The sequence below is a fragment of the Acanthisitta chloris genome, unplaced genomic scaffold (assembly GCF_000695815.1).
Source record: "Acanthisitta chloris isolate BGI_N310 unplaced genomic scaffold, ASM69581v1 scaffold11006, whole genome shotgun sequence".
NCBI lineage: Eukaryota > Metazoa > Chordata > Aves > Passeriformes > Acanthisittidae > Acanthisitta > Acanthisitta chloris.
This window is the reverse complement of record NW_008676521.1, coordinates 37476-51844: the sequence shown is the minus strand read 5'-3', so window position 1 is coordinate 51844 and position 14369 is coordinate 37476. Positions and strand designations below refer to the sequence as shown.

The 14369-nt window shown below is 38.4% G+C and overlaps 1 protein-coding gene across 1 annotated transcript; it reads left to right on the top strand.

The window, feature by feature from the left end:
• Positions 1 to 4842: 4842 nt before the first annotated feature.
• Positions 4843 to 12947, top strand: LOC103803612 (E3 ubiquitin-protein ligase HACE1-like). Its single transcript, XM_009076180.1, has 5 exons — positions 4843 to 5078; positions 5799 to 5897; positions 6138 to 6208; positions 11545 to 11658; positions 12096 to 12947. The coding sequence occupies exons 1-5, from the start codon at positions 4926 to 4928 to the stop codon at positions 12196 to 12198; spliced, it is 540 nt and encodes a 179-aa protein (XP_009074428.1). The 5' UTR covers positions 4843 to 4925; the 3' UTR covers positions 12199 to 12947.
• Positions 12948 to 14369: the final 1422 nt, after the last annotated feature.

Genomic DNA, 14369 nt, shown 5'->3' with positions numbered 1-14369 from the left:
TATATATAGATATAGATATAGATATATCAGAAAGGCAGAACAGTACCAATTGCTATAGGTAAAATTTTAGGTAATGTTGCAAAGTGTGCTGTCTTCTAGAGTGCTCTGGATTGCTCCACATTAACATGCAGGTAATGGACAGGGTAAAAGGCTGCAGGAAGCTTTTTCAGCCATTTGGTGTGTATGGAAATAATCTACCTTTTCAGTTTAGTTTCATTGCAACAGGTTGGAAAGACCCTGCCTTCTCTGCAGCATTAGTTCCAAAAAAGAAGTATGGAAAAACACAGCCAGATGTTGAAAATCATCTAGAAATTAAGATGAACATCAGCCTAAGTGAATTCTGCAGTTCCCGACTAGATAGTTGTAACTGCAGGAGTGTTGGAGTGAACCTGCAATTTTTTGTAGTATTGATTCTTGATCCTGATGTGTGCTTTGTGTTTTGATTTTCATTTGGGTTGGGCTAGCCTAGCCCGGGCTGTGTACACAGTAGTCGTTTGGCATCGGCAGCTGCTGCACTGGGAACGGCCACTCGGTGTCAGCGTTGGTTGCAAGGACACCAGTCTGTGCTGGAGCACTTGGCACTGGATTCTTGTATCCTTAGTCCTCCTTTTTATTGGGGCAGCGTCATTCCAATAACAGGAATACCGAGTAGCCTGATTCTGCACTGTTTCCTGCAATACAGTCATTCATGAGAGAATACAGACGGTAAAACAAGTCTAATTGTGAAGGCAGAGGAGGTTTAATTTCTCCATTAGCTGTTGGAGAAAGCAAGGATGTTGATTCTTGTTTCTGGTCAGCCTTAGCTTCTCAGTATGTAAAAACCATGTATTTGACATAAATTGTCGTTTCATAACAACTACTTAAAATCTGTTATCAATTAGCACAAAATTAGAAATTTGCTCACATGAGGGTCCTACCCCTTAGCAGCTTAAATCACTCTGGGGCACAGACTTAGAAGGATGGTTGAAAATGTGTAGAGCAGATGCCTCCATTCTGTCTCACCAAGCCTTGCTCAGCTGTGGCAGGAGGGGATGAGAGTTGGTGTAGCTTTTATTTGAAAAGGTGGTACAAGAAACAGATGACTCTGGTGGTAGCTTTGAAACTATTAATAATAATAGATTTTTTGAATTTGAAGCTGCAAAATGTGAAGTCAAAAAATATCTGCAAGGTGGCACTGTCTCCTGTTCACTGGTAAATTTGTTGACAGTGGCCAAGTTGTTGAAAATTGTACATCTGTGTTTTTATGGTGTTTGGGTTTTTTTTCCAGTTTCCTTAATATGATGTTGTTTTGCAGTATGTTTTAGCTTAGCTGTTCTATATATATTTTTAAATAGGAATGTGGCTGCTTTGCTTTACTTTATGAAACATCTTTCTTTTTTTTTTCCCTCCAAGAGGTATCTTTTTTCCCTGCCTTTACCCAGGGAATAAAAGATCACTGTTTAAAACTCCTTGTATTTGCTATACCTCTGGGAGAAGAAAATTCAGCTGCTAAAAGAATTTGCTGTGTATGCACACTAGCAGATTACATGTTTAAAGGAAAAAAATGAAATTGAGTGAATCTTTATTCTTTAGAAAACCCCAAACAGCAAATCCACAAAAAAGCCCATGCCAAAACCAAACCAAAACACACCCTGCCCCATCCCCTGGCAGAAACAAGCACACAGTCCCTCTCCCTCCTGGAAAACTGAAACAGAGTAAATGCACCAGTAGTAATAGCTGTTTGTAAAATGTTATTTCCTTTGAAAGAAGGAATTTCCTTTTTTTACATCCTCTGTGTAATAGGTAGTGATTGTGGGATGATCAATTGCTGCCACTCTTGTCTTGCAATCGCAGTGTCCACGTAGCACCAGCTAAGGTATCAGTTATAGTTGTGGTTCAACTGCCTTTTGCCATGGTAATGGAGAGATTTCAAAGGGAAGTCAGGTTTTGTCCAGTGTCCATACTATGCATTTTTCTTCATTCTTTGCTGTGTATCTTTTTGCAGCTTTCTACTTTTTAGGAAAAAAATAAAGTTATTGCTACTCAAACTTCAGCTCTATTAAAGAATAGTGCAAATCTCCACAATCCTGTGGCTTTCTGTGTCTTCCCAGGACTTGTCTGTGTGCTGGCCATGCTGTTTGGCAGTAAAAAGTTATGTGTTTTTTTTTCCAGGCAGCTTTGGAATGGAGCTGCTCTCTGAATCTGAACATCATCATAAACATTGATCCTTGTCTCACAGTATATGGGATTGTGAAATGGAGGAAGCATGAGCTCTGCTTTCTTTATCTCAAAGGGAAATACAGAACAGCCCTCACCCAAACTAGACTTTGTCATCATCTAACACCATCTAATGTGTGTTCAGTCAAATCTCCCTTCTTAAAAGAAGGCTGCATTGTGCCTTTTATGCACTGTGTAGGAATGCATATGTAGATTTGAAATTATGTAGGTATTCCTGTTTTGTAATGTGCTCCTAAGGCTTCTGAGAGGGGATAAAATGTAAATGAAGTGAACAGAGGGAAAAACAAATTGACCAGTTTTTTTAACTGACATATATTATGTAAATTCTGTGCTACAGGTCTTTTATCATGCGCCAGTGCTGACAGTCAGGACGCTCTGCTTTTCCAGGCTATTGAAAACATTTCTTGTTGCACCTAAAGCATAGCAAAATTAAAGTGTTCGATGTGGTATTTTGGTAATGCAGAAAAGAAGTAATATTTTTTACAAAAATAAGGCTGTGAATTTTTTCTTTCTACAGCCTTGTTTTCCGAATAGCCTAATTTATGCAACAACACCTTAAGAGATGTAAACCAAATATTTCTGATCATTGAAGAATAGTGTTAATAATGTTTCAAATCCTGATACTGTGATAGTTTCTGATTTCTCCTGTATTCACAGAGGCTGACTTTTGTCTAGTGCAGTTAACCTCCTTTGGCTACTCTTCAGTCCTTAGAGAAGGGAGGTGTCTTCAGCTCCACTGATAGTAAAAGCAACCTGGGGAGATTACTAGATTAAAACTACATTTTTGGGAACAGTTCTGCAGTTGAAGATATGATTAGGTCATGTTCTTGTTCTTCAGAGTACTTCAAATTAATTGGCTTCTCACTCTAATAAAATGATGGTATTGTATTTAAAAATACCTTCCAGCTGCAAAGCAAATGACAACCCCTGTGTACATCCGTGAACGTCTGAATGTGAAAAATATCCCTCTGTTTTTGAAATGTTTCATACTTCTTTCTGCCTTTCTGAAAGGGAGGAAAGAAAGAATGCTTGGCTGGTTTGTATTTTTTTGTTTCAGGTTCAGAAGTGAAAAGCTTAGGTTAATGGTTTCTAAAATTAAAAACCAAGGTAGTATTTTTGTAAGATTATTGTCTTGAAGGAAGCTGATAGTCAAGATGGTTTAATTGGGAGATATGTTTCATGATTTTGTTATTAAAAGTCATGATTATTAGAGGCTGGACAGGAGCCAGCAATATGTGCTTGCAGCCCAGATAGCCTAGTGTATCCTGGGCTGCATCAAAAGTAGCATGGCCAGCAGGTTGAGGGAGGTGATTCTGCCCCTCTCCTGTGCTCTCCTGAGACCCCATTTGGGGTGCAGCATCCAACTCTGGAACCTCCAGCGTGGGAGCGAGTCCAGAGGAGGCCACCAGGGTGGTTAGAGGGATGGAGCACCTCTGCTACAAGGAAGGCTGAGAGAATTGAGTTTGTGCAGCCTGGAAAAGAGAAGGTTTAGGGGTGGCCTTCCAGAACCTAAAGGGATGCTACAGGAAAGCTGGAGAGAGACTTTTTTCAGGGGCATTTAGTGACAGGACATGGGGGAATGGATTCAAACTAAAAGAGAGTAGGTGTAGATTAGCTATTAGGAAAAAGTCTTTACTGTGAGGCTGGTGAGGGACTCATGCTCCATCCCTGCAAGTGTTCAAGGCCAGGTTGGATGGAGCTCTGAGCAACCTGGTTTAGTGGCAGATGTCCCTGCCCATGGAAAGGGCTTGGAATTAGATGCTCTTCTAACTCCCTTCCAACCCAAATCATTCTACATTTAGGAAGTCAAAGATGACTTTGAAACTGAGTACCTTAAGTTATCTAGGAATAAGTTTTGTTCTCAAGTAGAAAACTCTTGAGTCAAGAAGCTTTATTGGAGTTGCATACCTCTGTCAGGTAGATGGAACATGTTTATAGAGCTTTAATGTGGGCACTTTTGCTTGTCTCATTCTAAAACCTTCTTCCATTAACACCTCCTAGGCTTTTGTGTTCTCAACAAAAGCTAAGTTCTGGTGGATTCCTTTTCTAACTGGCATCTTTTAAAGGGGACAGAGCCCCCAGATCTCTAAAGCATGATATAGTCTGTTCCCATGGTTATGGTACAAATTATTTTATGGTGTTTTTCCTTTTAAAAACTGAGGAGATTTTAAAGACTTTGTTTAAAAAAATCAGAATTATTAAGACAACAAAACTTGCAGGACTAAGCAATATATTGTTAGACTTCCAGAGCTGGGGGGAAAGCAAGGAAGCTTTTTGGCTCACAAATATTCCTTCAGAAGTTTACCCTTTTTCCTGAGTTGTCAGTTTGCTTAATAGAATATTTTTCTTTACAAACCTTGATGTGTTTATGTCCTTAGCTGAGCACAGTGGTGGTTGTATTAGATGCAGGCATGACAAATTAAGTTTGTTTCACTTCCTTTATCTTTGTACAAGTCCCTGTTTTTAGACTGGTTTATGTAATAATTTAAACACCTCAGTTTTGCAATTGTCTTTGGAAGGCAGGGGGAACAGCAGAAGGGGCTCTGAACTTGGAGGGGTCTTCTGAATTATTTTGGATTGCTTCCAAGAAAAAAGTGCATAGGGATTCCTTCTGTTTTAGAGTGAATGAGATCTGTAATGTATTGAGGTCTGCTTTTGTGTGTGTGTGTTAGTATGAGCACTGCCTGTTTTTGCTGTGATATATCTTAATGTCATTTTCCATATTGCAGGCTGAGTATGTCCAGCTTGTGACAGAGCTTAGAATGACAAGGGCCATTCAGCCTCAGATAAATGCCTTTTTACAAGGCTTCCATATGTTCATTCCACCATCTTTGATCCAGCTTTTTGATGAATATGAACTGGTAAGCAGAAATGCCCATTTTTTTAAAAAAAATACTTTGTTCAGCATACTTCATCAGTAGCGTAGTGATGTAGAAATAAAGCTCAGTAACCACTAAACATTTTGAAGCTTTCATTTAGTTTTGCTTCCTGGGCATCCACCACTGAGAGGATCAAGGATCTTATTGTATGTATTCCTGCTTTTGCTAATTGCTCAGAATTATTATCTTCCTGGGATGTGATAACTTCACATGGCAGTGATAAATGCTTTAAATTGCAATTTCAATATGGAATCAGCATGTTGTGGCCTTTGAGCCTTTTCATATTTTCCTTCAGGAGGACACAAGTCTTTTAATAGTAACGAGATGCTGTCTACTGTCTTTACTTTTTCTGAACCATAGTCACTTTCCAGTAAGGTTTTACGGGTGGTTTGCTCTCCTGTAACCAACACATGTCAAGTTTTGTCTCAAGTCATACCAAAACTCAACTTTTCTTTTAGGTTCTTTGGTCATAATATTTCTTTTTGGATACTGTTTTCTTAAATTAAACAGATCAGGTGAAATTTCCTGAATTCAAGAGTCTTCATGTATTAAAGTCTAGTCGTAGATTCCATAAGGTTGCAACTAGACAGAAAAAACACTGTAATTTTTCTACTTAAAGCATTATTTTTTCAAGTAGCATAAACACTTGAAATGAATGGTTAGTCAGGAGGACTAATTGCAATCTGTGTACTTCTTCTGAAGGAGCTTTTGTTGTCTGGTATGCCAGAAATTGATGTGAATGACTGGTTAAAAAACACAGAATACACCAGTGGCTATGAGAGAGGAGACCAAGTTATTCAGGTAAGATTGTGTTTTGTTTAAATAATGTAGACTATTTTGTTTTAATCCAAAAAGGAGCTTTTGCAGTTGTTGTTTTCTCTGTGTTTATGGAAGCTGAGTTTGCATGAAGTGGGTTTCATATGAAAATTTCTGTCATTTAAGAAACAAATTCACAAATATTCCACTTATTGTTTTGCCATTATATTTTCAAGTGCTTCAAATATTTAATGGAAAAGAGAAACTAACATATTTTTCATTTAGTGGTTCTGGGACGTGGTGGAAGAACTAACTCAGGAAGAGAGAGTGCTACTGTTGCAGTTTGTTACTGGCAGGTGAGACACTTCTGTAAGAACAGGTGTATGTTGCAGATCTTCTGAAATAAGTCAAGAGACTTGAGATTACCATAAAAGATCATCTAACTTGAAACTGTTTTGCATACTTCAGTGCTTTATATGTTGATCAAAGTAGACAAAGTGTGTGTTAATACTTTCTCTGCTTATGTTGCCTGCACAATGATTGATTATGTATTTATTGTACTGGACTACTTTACAACAGCTCTTTGTTGCTGTCCAGGCAATTTTTAACAAGACCATAGTGAATTTAACTGCACTTTATATTCTACTTTCTGTTGCATATTTTCATGGCTCTTGGCTTCTCCAGTAATCAATAGAGGCTGTAATATATGAGATAAGTAGGTATCACTTCAGCCAGTGTAAACAGAACGTCCTTCTCCTAAGGCTGAGTTGAATTTAACATTGGTGCAGTGTGTCAAGATAAGTGAGGATGGAACCTTATGCAAGACTGTTTGATTTATATAGGTTTTCTGTCTTATATAAATTAAGATAATCAGAACTTGCCTTTCATACTAAGGAATTTCATAGTCACAGGTGTATCATCAAATGGCACAGTCTTCAAATTCTGTTAGTTTCACTTGACTTATGATGAATTTCCTTGTTTTTAGGAATCACAGACAATTTGAGAAGCTAGTTCTGTGCACATCAATCTTTTTGTCCTCTGAAGAAATGATTCCTGCAGTTCCCACTGCACTCCTGTTGCGTGCCAACTGCTGGTCTCATTTTTAGTGCACTTGTCCATTTCTAAATCTAGAGAGCAAATAAGAACCTTTAAGACGTAAGGTCATGTGCCAAATGTCTCTTAAAACATTCTAGGTGATACTGAAGTGGCATTTGCTATTTTCATGGTGTTTGAAATAATCTACTGGATTCTAAGGGACAATATCAAGGAAACAATTACATTTTCTGATTATTATGTGCTTCAGCATGGTTCATTTTGGTCACAGATCACCTGCTGTCTTGTTCTTACCCATTTTCTTGTTAGTAGGGAAGAATTTTGATACCTTTCTTAAGAACTCTGGGCTGGAATTTGAAGCAATTTGCTTAGGGTTTTTTCTGTATTGGCTAATAGGAACCCTTCATGTTTTTTCTTCAGTAACTGACATGCAATAGGTGTATTTTTTCATAAAAATGGAACTTTTGGAAATCGCATCTAATAGTGATCTGCAGCTGGCATTTTTGCACATAAATCCCCAGACAGTCCTAGTTTCTGGGCATAGAATCATAGAATCAACCAGGTTGGAAAAGACCTCAAAGATCATCAAGTCCAACCCTACTGTGGTTACTAGACCATGGCAGAAGTGCAGTTTAGATGCTGACTTACCTGAGAGCTAACTAAACACAAGTCAGCCTAGTAGGGCTGGTATCTTAAGTAAAATTTTGCACTAAAAATATACATGATTTCAAACTAGGATCTTCTTCATAATCACATTTCTGTAGTGAAGAATTTGATTCTGTGTGTACTGGTTGGCAGGCTACATTCAAAATCTTCATTGTTTTTTTCCATTTCCCTTTAATCTCTTCTGCACTTTCACTTACTTGATTTTTGTGTGTGTGTGTGAAGTGGAACTGTTCTTTCTTTCCAATCAAAGACTATGAAATTAATCTAGTGAATGAAATAAAACAATTATATTTGTGATTATGTCTTCAGTGTTTCTCTGAAATCTCTAAATATGTCTTAAACTTTGCCTTTTGTCTTCTTACCCCATTATTACATCTCTTTCTCTTCAGTGTAATGAAGTCTTGCTTTGGTGGTTTCAGTGGAAATACCACTTCATTAATACCAATTTTAAGAGTAAAGGAGTTGTTGAGAGCAAACTTTGAATAGCAAACTGTGTTTGGAGGCCTTAGCACACTCAAGAAAAAGCCTAAATATTCTTGTACCACATGTAGGGGATCTGAAAATTGCCTTATGTACCACTTACTCTTTCTCAGCTGATGCTGCTTGAGGTAGTATTACCAATTCCACATGTTTTTACTTATTTTTCCCTCTCTTGATCTGTTTGGCATTTATCATAGAATCATAGAGTTTAGGGGTTGGAGTGGACCTTACAGATCATCTAGTCTCAACCCCCCCTGACATGGACAGGGACAGGCCAGGGTCAGGGCAGCCACCACATCCCTGGGCAACCTGTGCCAGTATCTCACCACCCTTAGAGTAAAACACCTTTTTCTCACATCTAACCTAGACTTCCCCTACTTCAGTTTGAACCCATTACCCCTTGTCCTGTCATTGCAGTTCCTAACACAGAGTCCCTCTCTGGCTCCTTGTAGGCCCCTTCAGGCATTGAAAAGTTGCTATGAGGTCACCATGCAACCTTCTCTTCTCCAGGCTGAACAGCCCCAACTTCCTCAGCCATAGAGGAGATGCTCCAGTCCTCTTATTAGTTTTGTGGCCTCCTCTGGACTTGCTCCAACAGTTCCATGTCTTCTTATGTTGAGGGCACCAGAACTACACGCAGTATTCCAGGTGGGGTCTCATGAGAGCAGAGCAGAGGGAAAGAATCACCTCTTTGGACCTGCTAGTCACACTCCTTTTGATGCAGCCCAGAATTTGATCAGCTTTATGGGCTGCTAGAGCACACTGCAGCTCATGGTGAGCTTCTCATCCACTGCCACTCTGAAGTCTTTCTCAGTGATAATATTTGGCTAAATAATTGTTAATTATCCACTGGCAACTTTTGATGATGTTTTTAGTGAACAGTTGAATGGAAGTGTTGACAGCTTGATAAATTCTGTATGATCAATTCTACTTCATGGGTATTCTACAGGTACCAAGATTGCTGTTCCACTTCTTTGGGGACTATAGTTTCCATTAAGCAATAAGCAATATGCTATTTTAAGAGAAATTCAGCATAGTTGGTGAAAGTGAAAGAGATGTGCGACTATTTTTTAAAACTATAACTAAACATAAGGAAACCAGCTTCAAGTATCTCTTTTATAGTGTTTTCATTTCAAGTAAATTAATACAAAACCTGTAAATGGAAGAATAGGTACAAAAGTTAGGATTCAGCTGTAAACTTAAACATTGTCACAGTGTTGAAATTTGCAAAGCTATGAAACTGTACTGTTCCTCTTGCTCAAAGCTATTTGCACATGCAATGGAAGAGGTAAGATATTGTGATTTTTTTTTTGCATATATTTGGAAGGATTTCTTTATTGGCAGTGTTTTGCTTGGAGAGAAAACGTCTTGGAGGCATAAGTTGGCAGCCATCGATACTTTTAGATGTTCAAAGCTCTGCTCATCCTATACAATTTTGACCAGTTGCACGGAAAATGTTTTTGCAAAAGCTTTTAGCTAACAGTGGACTGAATGATAATTTTTCAGCAGTTAGGTCTGTGTTTTGTTGCTGTTTTAAATGTGGATTTCTCTTGGTTCATGAGCGGGAAGAAAAAAGTCACTGCAGGGGAGGCAGCACTGTATTGGAAATGTGAGCCAAAACCACGGTAGAAGAGTGGTGCTGTGAGATCTTTACAAGTGTTCTGAGCTGTGGCTGTGAGCACAATTCCATTTGTGTCAGAAATAATATGCTGTAAAATCAGCACTTCCCTCTATAATGGTTGCCTTGTATGCCAGTGTTACAACTCTCTGGCCAATGTTGCTGCTGTTAAGCTAGGTGATACAGGTTTGTGTTGGATACCATAGCTAGCTCTTAATGGTATGTTTAGAAAGTATTACTGTGAATTGTCCTAGCTCCTTCACATTCACATAAGCAGCCCTTACTCTTTGGCATTTTTGTCAAGTAGTTTTATTGTGAGTGGAAATATTGCTACTTCTTTTCCACTCTTGCTCCTGGTTTTTGCAGTCAGTTTGTGAACATAGAAGCATTGTTTTTAATGTAGGTACCTGTAATCCCTAATTCTAACAGCTGGTACATGTTTTATGGGAGGTTTACTTTGTTTTATCAGATTCTTTCTTTGCTAGCTAAGACAGTCTGGAGATTGTCTAGTCCAACACCATGTTCAGAACAGGACCAGCTAGAGCTGGATGCTCAAGTTCTTGTCCAGACAGGTTTTGACTATCTCCAGGACTGCTGACCTCTCAACTTCTCTAGGCAACTTGTTCCAGTCTTTGACCACCTCACAGTAAAAAAATTTTTCTTGTCTTTAAATGGAAAGTTCCTGGACTTCCATTTGTGCCCATTGCCTCCCGTCCTGTAACGGGACCACTGAGTGCTTTATTTATTCCTTCCTTCAGGTATTTTACACACTGATCAGATTCCCCTGAGCCTTCTCTTCTTCAGGCTGAACAGTCCTAGCTCACTGTCCTCCTGTGGCAGGTGCTTCAATCCCTTATCATTTTCATGGCCCTTTGCTCAAACTGCTGCATTATGTCCCTGTCTTTCCTGAAGTGGGGAGCTTGGAGCTGGGCTCCAGGTATTTCTCACCGAGCATAAGGAAAGGATCACCCTGCTCACCCTGCTGGTGACATTGTTCCTGATGCATTCAACTTGTTTAGTCCTTATCCTTTCATTATACTGGGTTTTTATGGGGTTGGGTATTTTTTGGGTGTGAGTGCTGTGCTAACAATGTTCTCTTGTAGTGCTTGTCAACTTCAGTTGTTGTTATGAAAATATCTTAATTTTATTCTGTTTGTCTCTTAGTTTAAAATTGTAGTGACTCTGAAAACTCCAGGGCTATTGCCCATTTACACCTTGAGTAATCTTTGAATAATATATCGATAAAAAGAAAGAAGTTATGGATGATGTGATTAAGTGAGAATGAATTCCTGGAAGTGTTAGTGTGTTGTGGTTTTTTTTGTTTGGTTTTTTTTTTTGTTTGTTTGTTTGTTTGTTTTTTGTTTTTTTGCTGTGTTTTGGTTTTGCCATAGTTTGTTCCTGGGTGATAGTGTGACTGATGTGATTTTATTAGTTACTTGAAATACTTGGTCTGAAGTAGTAAATGAATAGACATGTCAAGGAAACTTGAGTCACTTGTCCCACAGGTAGTAATCAGAGTATAAACTTTATTATGATGTAGTATTTCTTGAACTGTAAATATAAATAACCATATTTGTCTTAACTAAGATAACATTGTTGCAAAAACTGGTTGGAGAAGTGAGTCTTCCTTGCAAACAGAATTATGTTAAAATACCATTCAGACAGTTAGGGTTTAGTGGTTACAGCAGAGTGGCAACTAATGGTTGGACTGGATGATCTTAGAGGTCTCCTCCAAATGGGTAAGAAAGGAGGAACCTTGATAGGAGTATTAGTAACTGTCTAATGACTGTAAGTAAGAGAGATGTGCAGTGTCAAGATTTCATTTCCTGGTTTATGACATTATTGTAATGGTCTAACTTCTGTGAATTTTCTCAGTTCCAGGGTGCCTCATGGTGGCTTCGCCCATATAATGGGTGGCAGTGGGTTGCAAAATTTTACCATTGCTGCTGTGCCGTATACTGCAAATCTTTTGCCAACATCAAGCACATGGTATGTTCTCTAGTCTTGTTGAAATATCTTAAAAGCAGGGCTCTTTCATGTCAGTCACACTCAGAAGTACAGTTCTTTTGAATATTGAAAGGATCCAAAAAAATTTAGACAGTTTCTGTAGTCTTCACTATCCAACATGAAAGTGATGGGTTTTAACCCAGATGATGTTTGCTAATTGTTTACTACTTGATTTTGCCTAATTAAAGGCAGAGGAATTAATTAGGGAATATTCAAGTTAAATTATTGTATTACAACTTACTGAAGTTAAAAAACCCCACTTAATCTCCTGCAATACATTTGAATGCTCAGTGGTACTGCAAGGCAGCACAGGTTTGTTTACTTCCATAAATGTGATCTCTTCAGGGGTTTCGATCTGAAATCTTTACTGTTGAGTTTCTTGCTGAACTGTGATGTGGCTTTTTTTTTTTTCTTTTCAGTATCAACATGCTCAAGTTACCTGAATACCCAAGTAAAGAAATCCTGAAGGACAGACTTCTTGTGGCATTGCACTGTGGAAGCTATGGTTACACAATGGCATAATGAACTCTAGGAAACTTATCTGACTGCTGATGTGCAATTCTGAGTGGCAGAAGTAATTTTGAAAGCTGTCAGTAGAAAAGCAGCTTAGATGCTGCAGCCCATTGGCAGGGTTGGGCTTCAGAATTCTCCCAGGGTCATCAGCTTTCCCTCCATTATTGTGTTGTCAAGGTAGCTTTGATACCATCACAACCAACTTCTCAGTATGCTGTATTTTCATTTCTCAGAATTACAGATCTGTATGGAAATCAGTTTACATGCTTTTTGTTGTTTCTTCAGTCTGAGGAGGTTTGTCAGAATCTCTTTCCACAGTTTACTTTTTGATTTCCAACTAGGTGGTTGAATGACATTGTAGTTTACTTTGCACTCAGCTGGCATACTGCTAATGGACAGAGTTGTACTTTATGCCTTGTTGCATGTGAAAGTGCCATTTATTTTTGCAGAGACCACTATAGAAAGTTCAATTGGGATATTGTACAGTAAGACAGAGCTGATGTATTTTCCATTTCTTTGCATAGTAACAGAAAGAAAATTTTATAACTTTTTAGTATTTTAATGTATATAGTATGTAAAGATTAGACTGTTATGACTGGAAAAAATAACAGATCAAGTTTATCTAATTTATATTGGAGTTTACACTATATTCTACTACATACTTTAAGTATTTGTGACTTTATAGTCAACTTGCAGTTTAGAATTTGTAAATATTATTTAAGATTACATCCATTGTTTGAATGCCTTTACTCTTTCCTTGACATAATTGTATGTTCAAAAGGTATTATTAAATTTTAATATTTTAACCAGAATCTGTCAAGTTTGTTTTCTACTGTCCCTTTGGGTGGGATGTTCTTTTTTTTCCCCCCAGAAACTGATAATCTTTATCTAATTCAAATTGTTATGGAAGCAGCATTTGAGAAGTCATTGTCAAAGTGTATGGATCAAGGTATTGCCAATCAAATCCTGGGCTGCATCAAAAGGAGTGTGGGCAGCAGGTCAAAAGAGGTGATTCTTCCCCTCTGCTCTGGTGAGACCCCACCTGGAGTACTGCATCCAGCCCTGGGGTCCACAACACAGGAAAGACATTGACCCGTTAGAGTGAGTCCAGAGGCAGACACCAAGATGATTAGAGGGGTGGAGCACCTCGGACTAGATGATCTGTAAGGTCTATTCCAACCCTTAAATTCTATGATTCTTATTCTATGAACTTAAGCTTATCAGGTTAACTGACAAGACTGTAATAATTAGTTTTCTGTCAAAATTTATATAGAATTAGGATATTATACTCCAATACTATACAACATTACACAGCAAGGACTCATCAGCCTGCATTTTGGATTAGTGGCTGCACATGTTGGGGTTGATGATGCATTTGCGTAAATGCTTTTTTAGGGACCCTGAGGTAGGTCTCCATTGTTGTTTTGCTTCAGGCTAGGAATGGATTTTCTTTTTTGGTTGCAGGTCTGTTTTTTCAGTCAAGAATGTGGTTTTTATTTTGTAAATTGATCTGGTCATCCCTGCTTGCCATGCTTTTGCTTCAGAGAGTGCAAACTGAATTCTGTTCTGATGAAACTGAACAGAAAAACATGATCCAAAAATGTACCAGATTCTAATGGGTAAATGTCTAATTTATGTCTGCAAAGCCTAAATGATCTGAAGATGTGGTCTGAAGTGTTTGTAAATGAGTTCAGACATAGCAAAACCCCCAAACACATAAATTTTAAGGTTCAGATCCTGAGCAGAAACTGTTTGCTACTGATCCGTTCATTTTGCTAAGCTCTAATACATGTGTAGCCTGAGTTCCCCAGCTGATCTGTAGGCTGCTTGCTTACTACCGTTTTTTCCAGATTTTATTTATTTTAGTCTAAAGCATACATAACCTCTCTGGGAGCATGAGAGAGAAAACCACGGACCATCTGATTCAGTGTTGTCACAGTAATTTTCCTTTGGGCTAAGCTTTATACATGGACTTACTAGCTTTATTTCCTCTCTGGTTCTGTTTGTGCACATGTTGTATAAATGTTGTTTTAAGTTCTTAAGCAGAGTTTGTGACAGCAACTCAAGGAGGATACCAGTATTAGTGGAAAGAGCAGACTCTTCCAGCAGGGCAGTCCAGTGGCAGCTGGTTAGCTGTTGCTTCAGGCAGTGGAGAGAAGCTGTTCCCCTCTGGCATGCTA

What these genes read in the sequence shown, in the direction of transcription:
- LOC103803612 (XM_009076180.1), top strand. Translation starts at nt 4,926, where the DNA reads ATGTCATTTTCCATATTGCAGGCTGAGTATGTCCAGCTTGTGACAGAG. An exon ending in TTGCAGTTTGTTACTGGCAG is followed by an intron (nt 6,209 to 11,544) that starts GTGAGACACTTC and finishes GAATTTTCTCAG; the next exon opens with TTCCAGGGTGCCTCATGGTG. An exon ending in TTGCCAACATCAAGCACATG is followed by an intron (nt 11,659 to 12,095) that starts GTATGTTCTCTA and finishes TTTTCTTTTCAG; the next exon opens with TATCAACATGCTCAAGTTAC.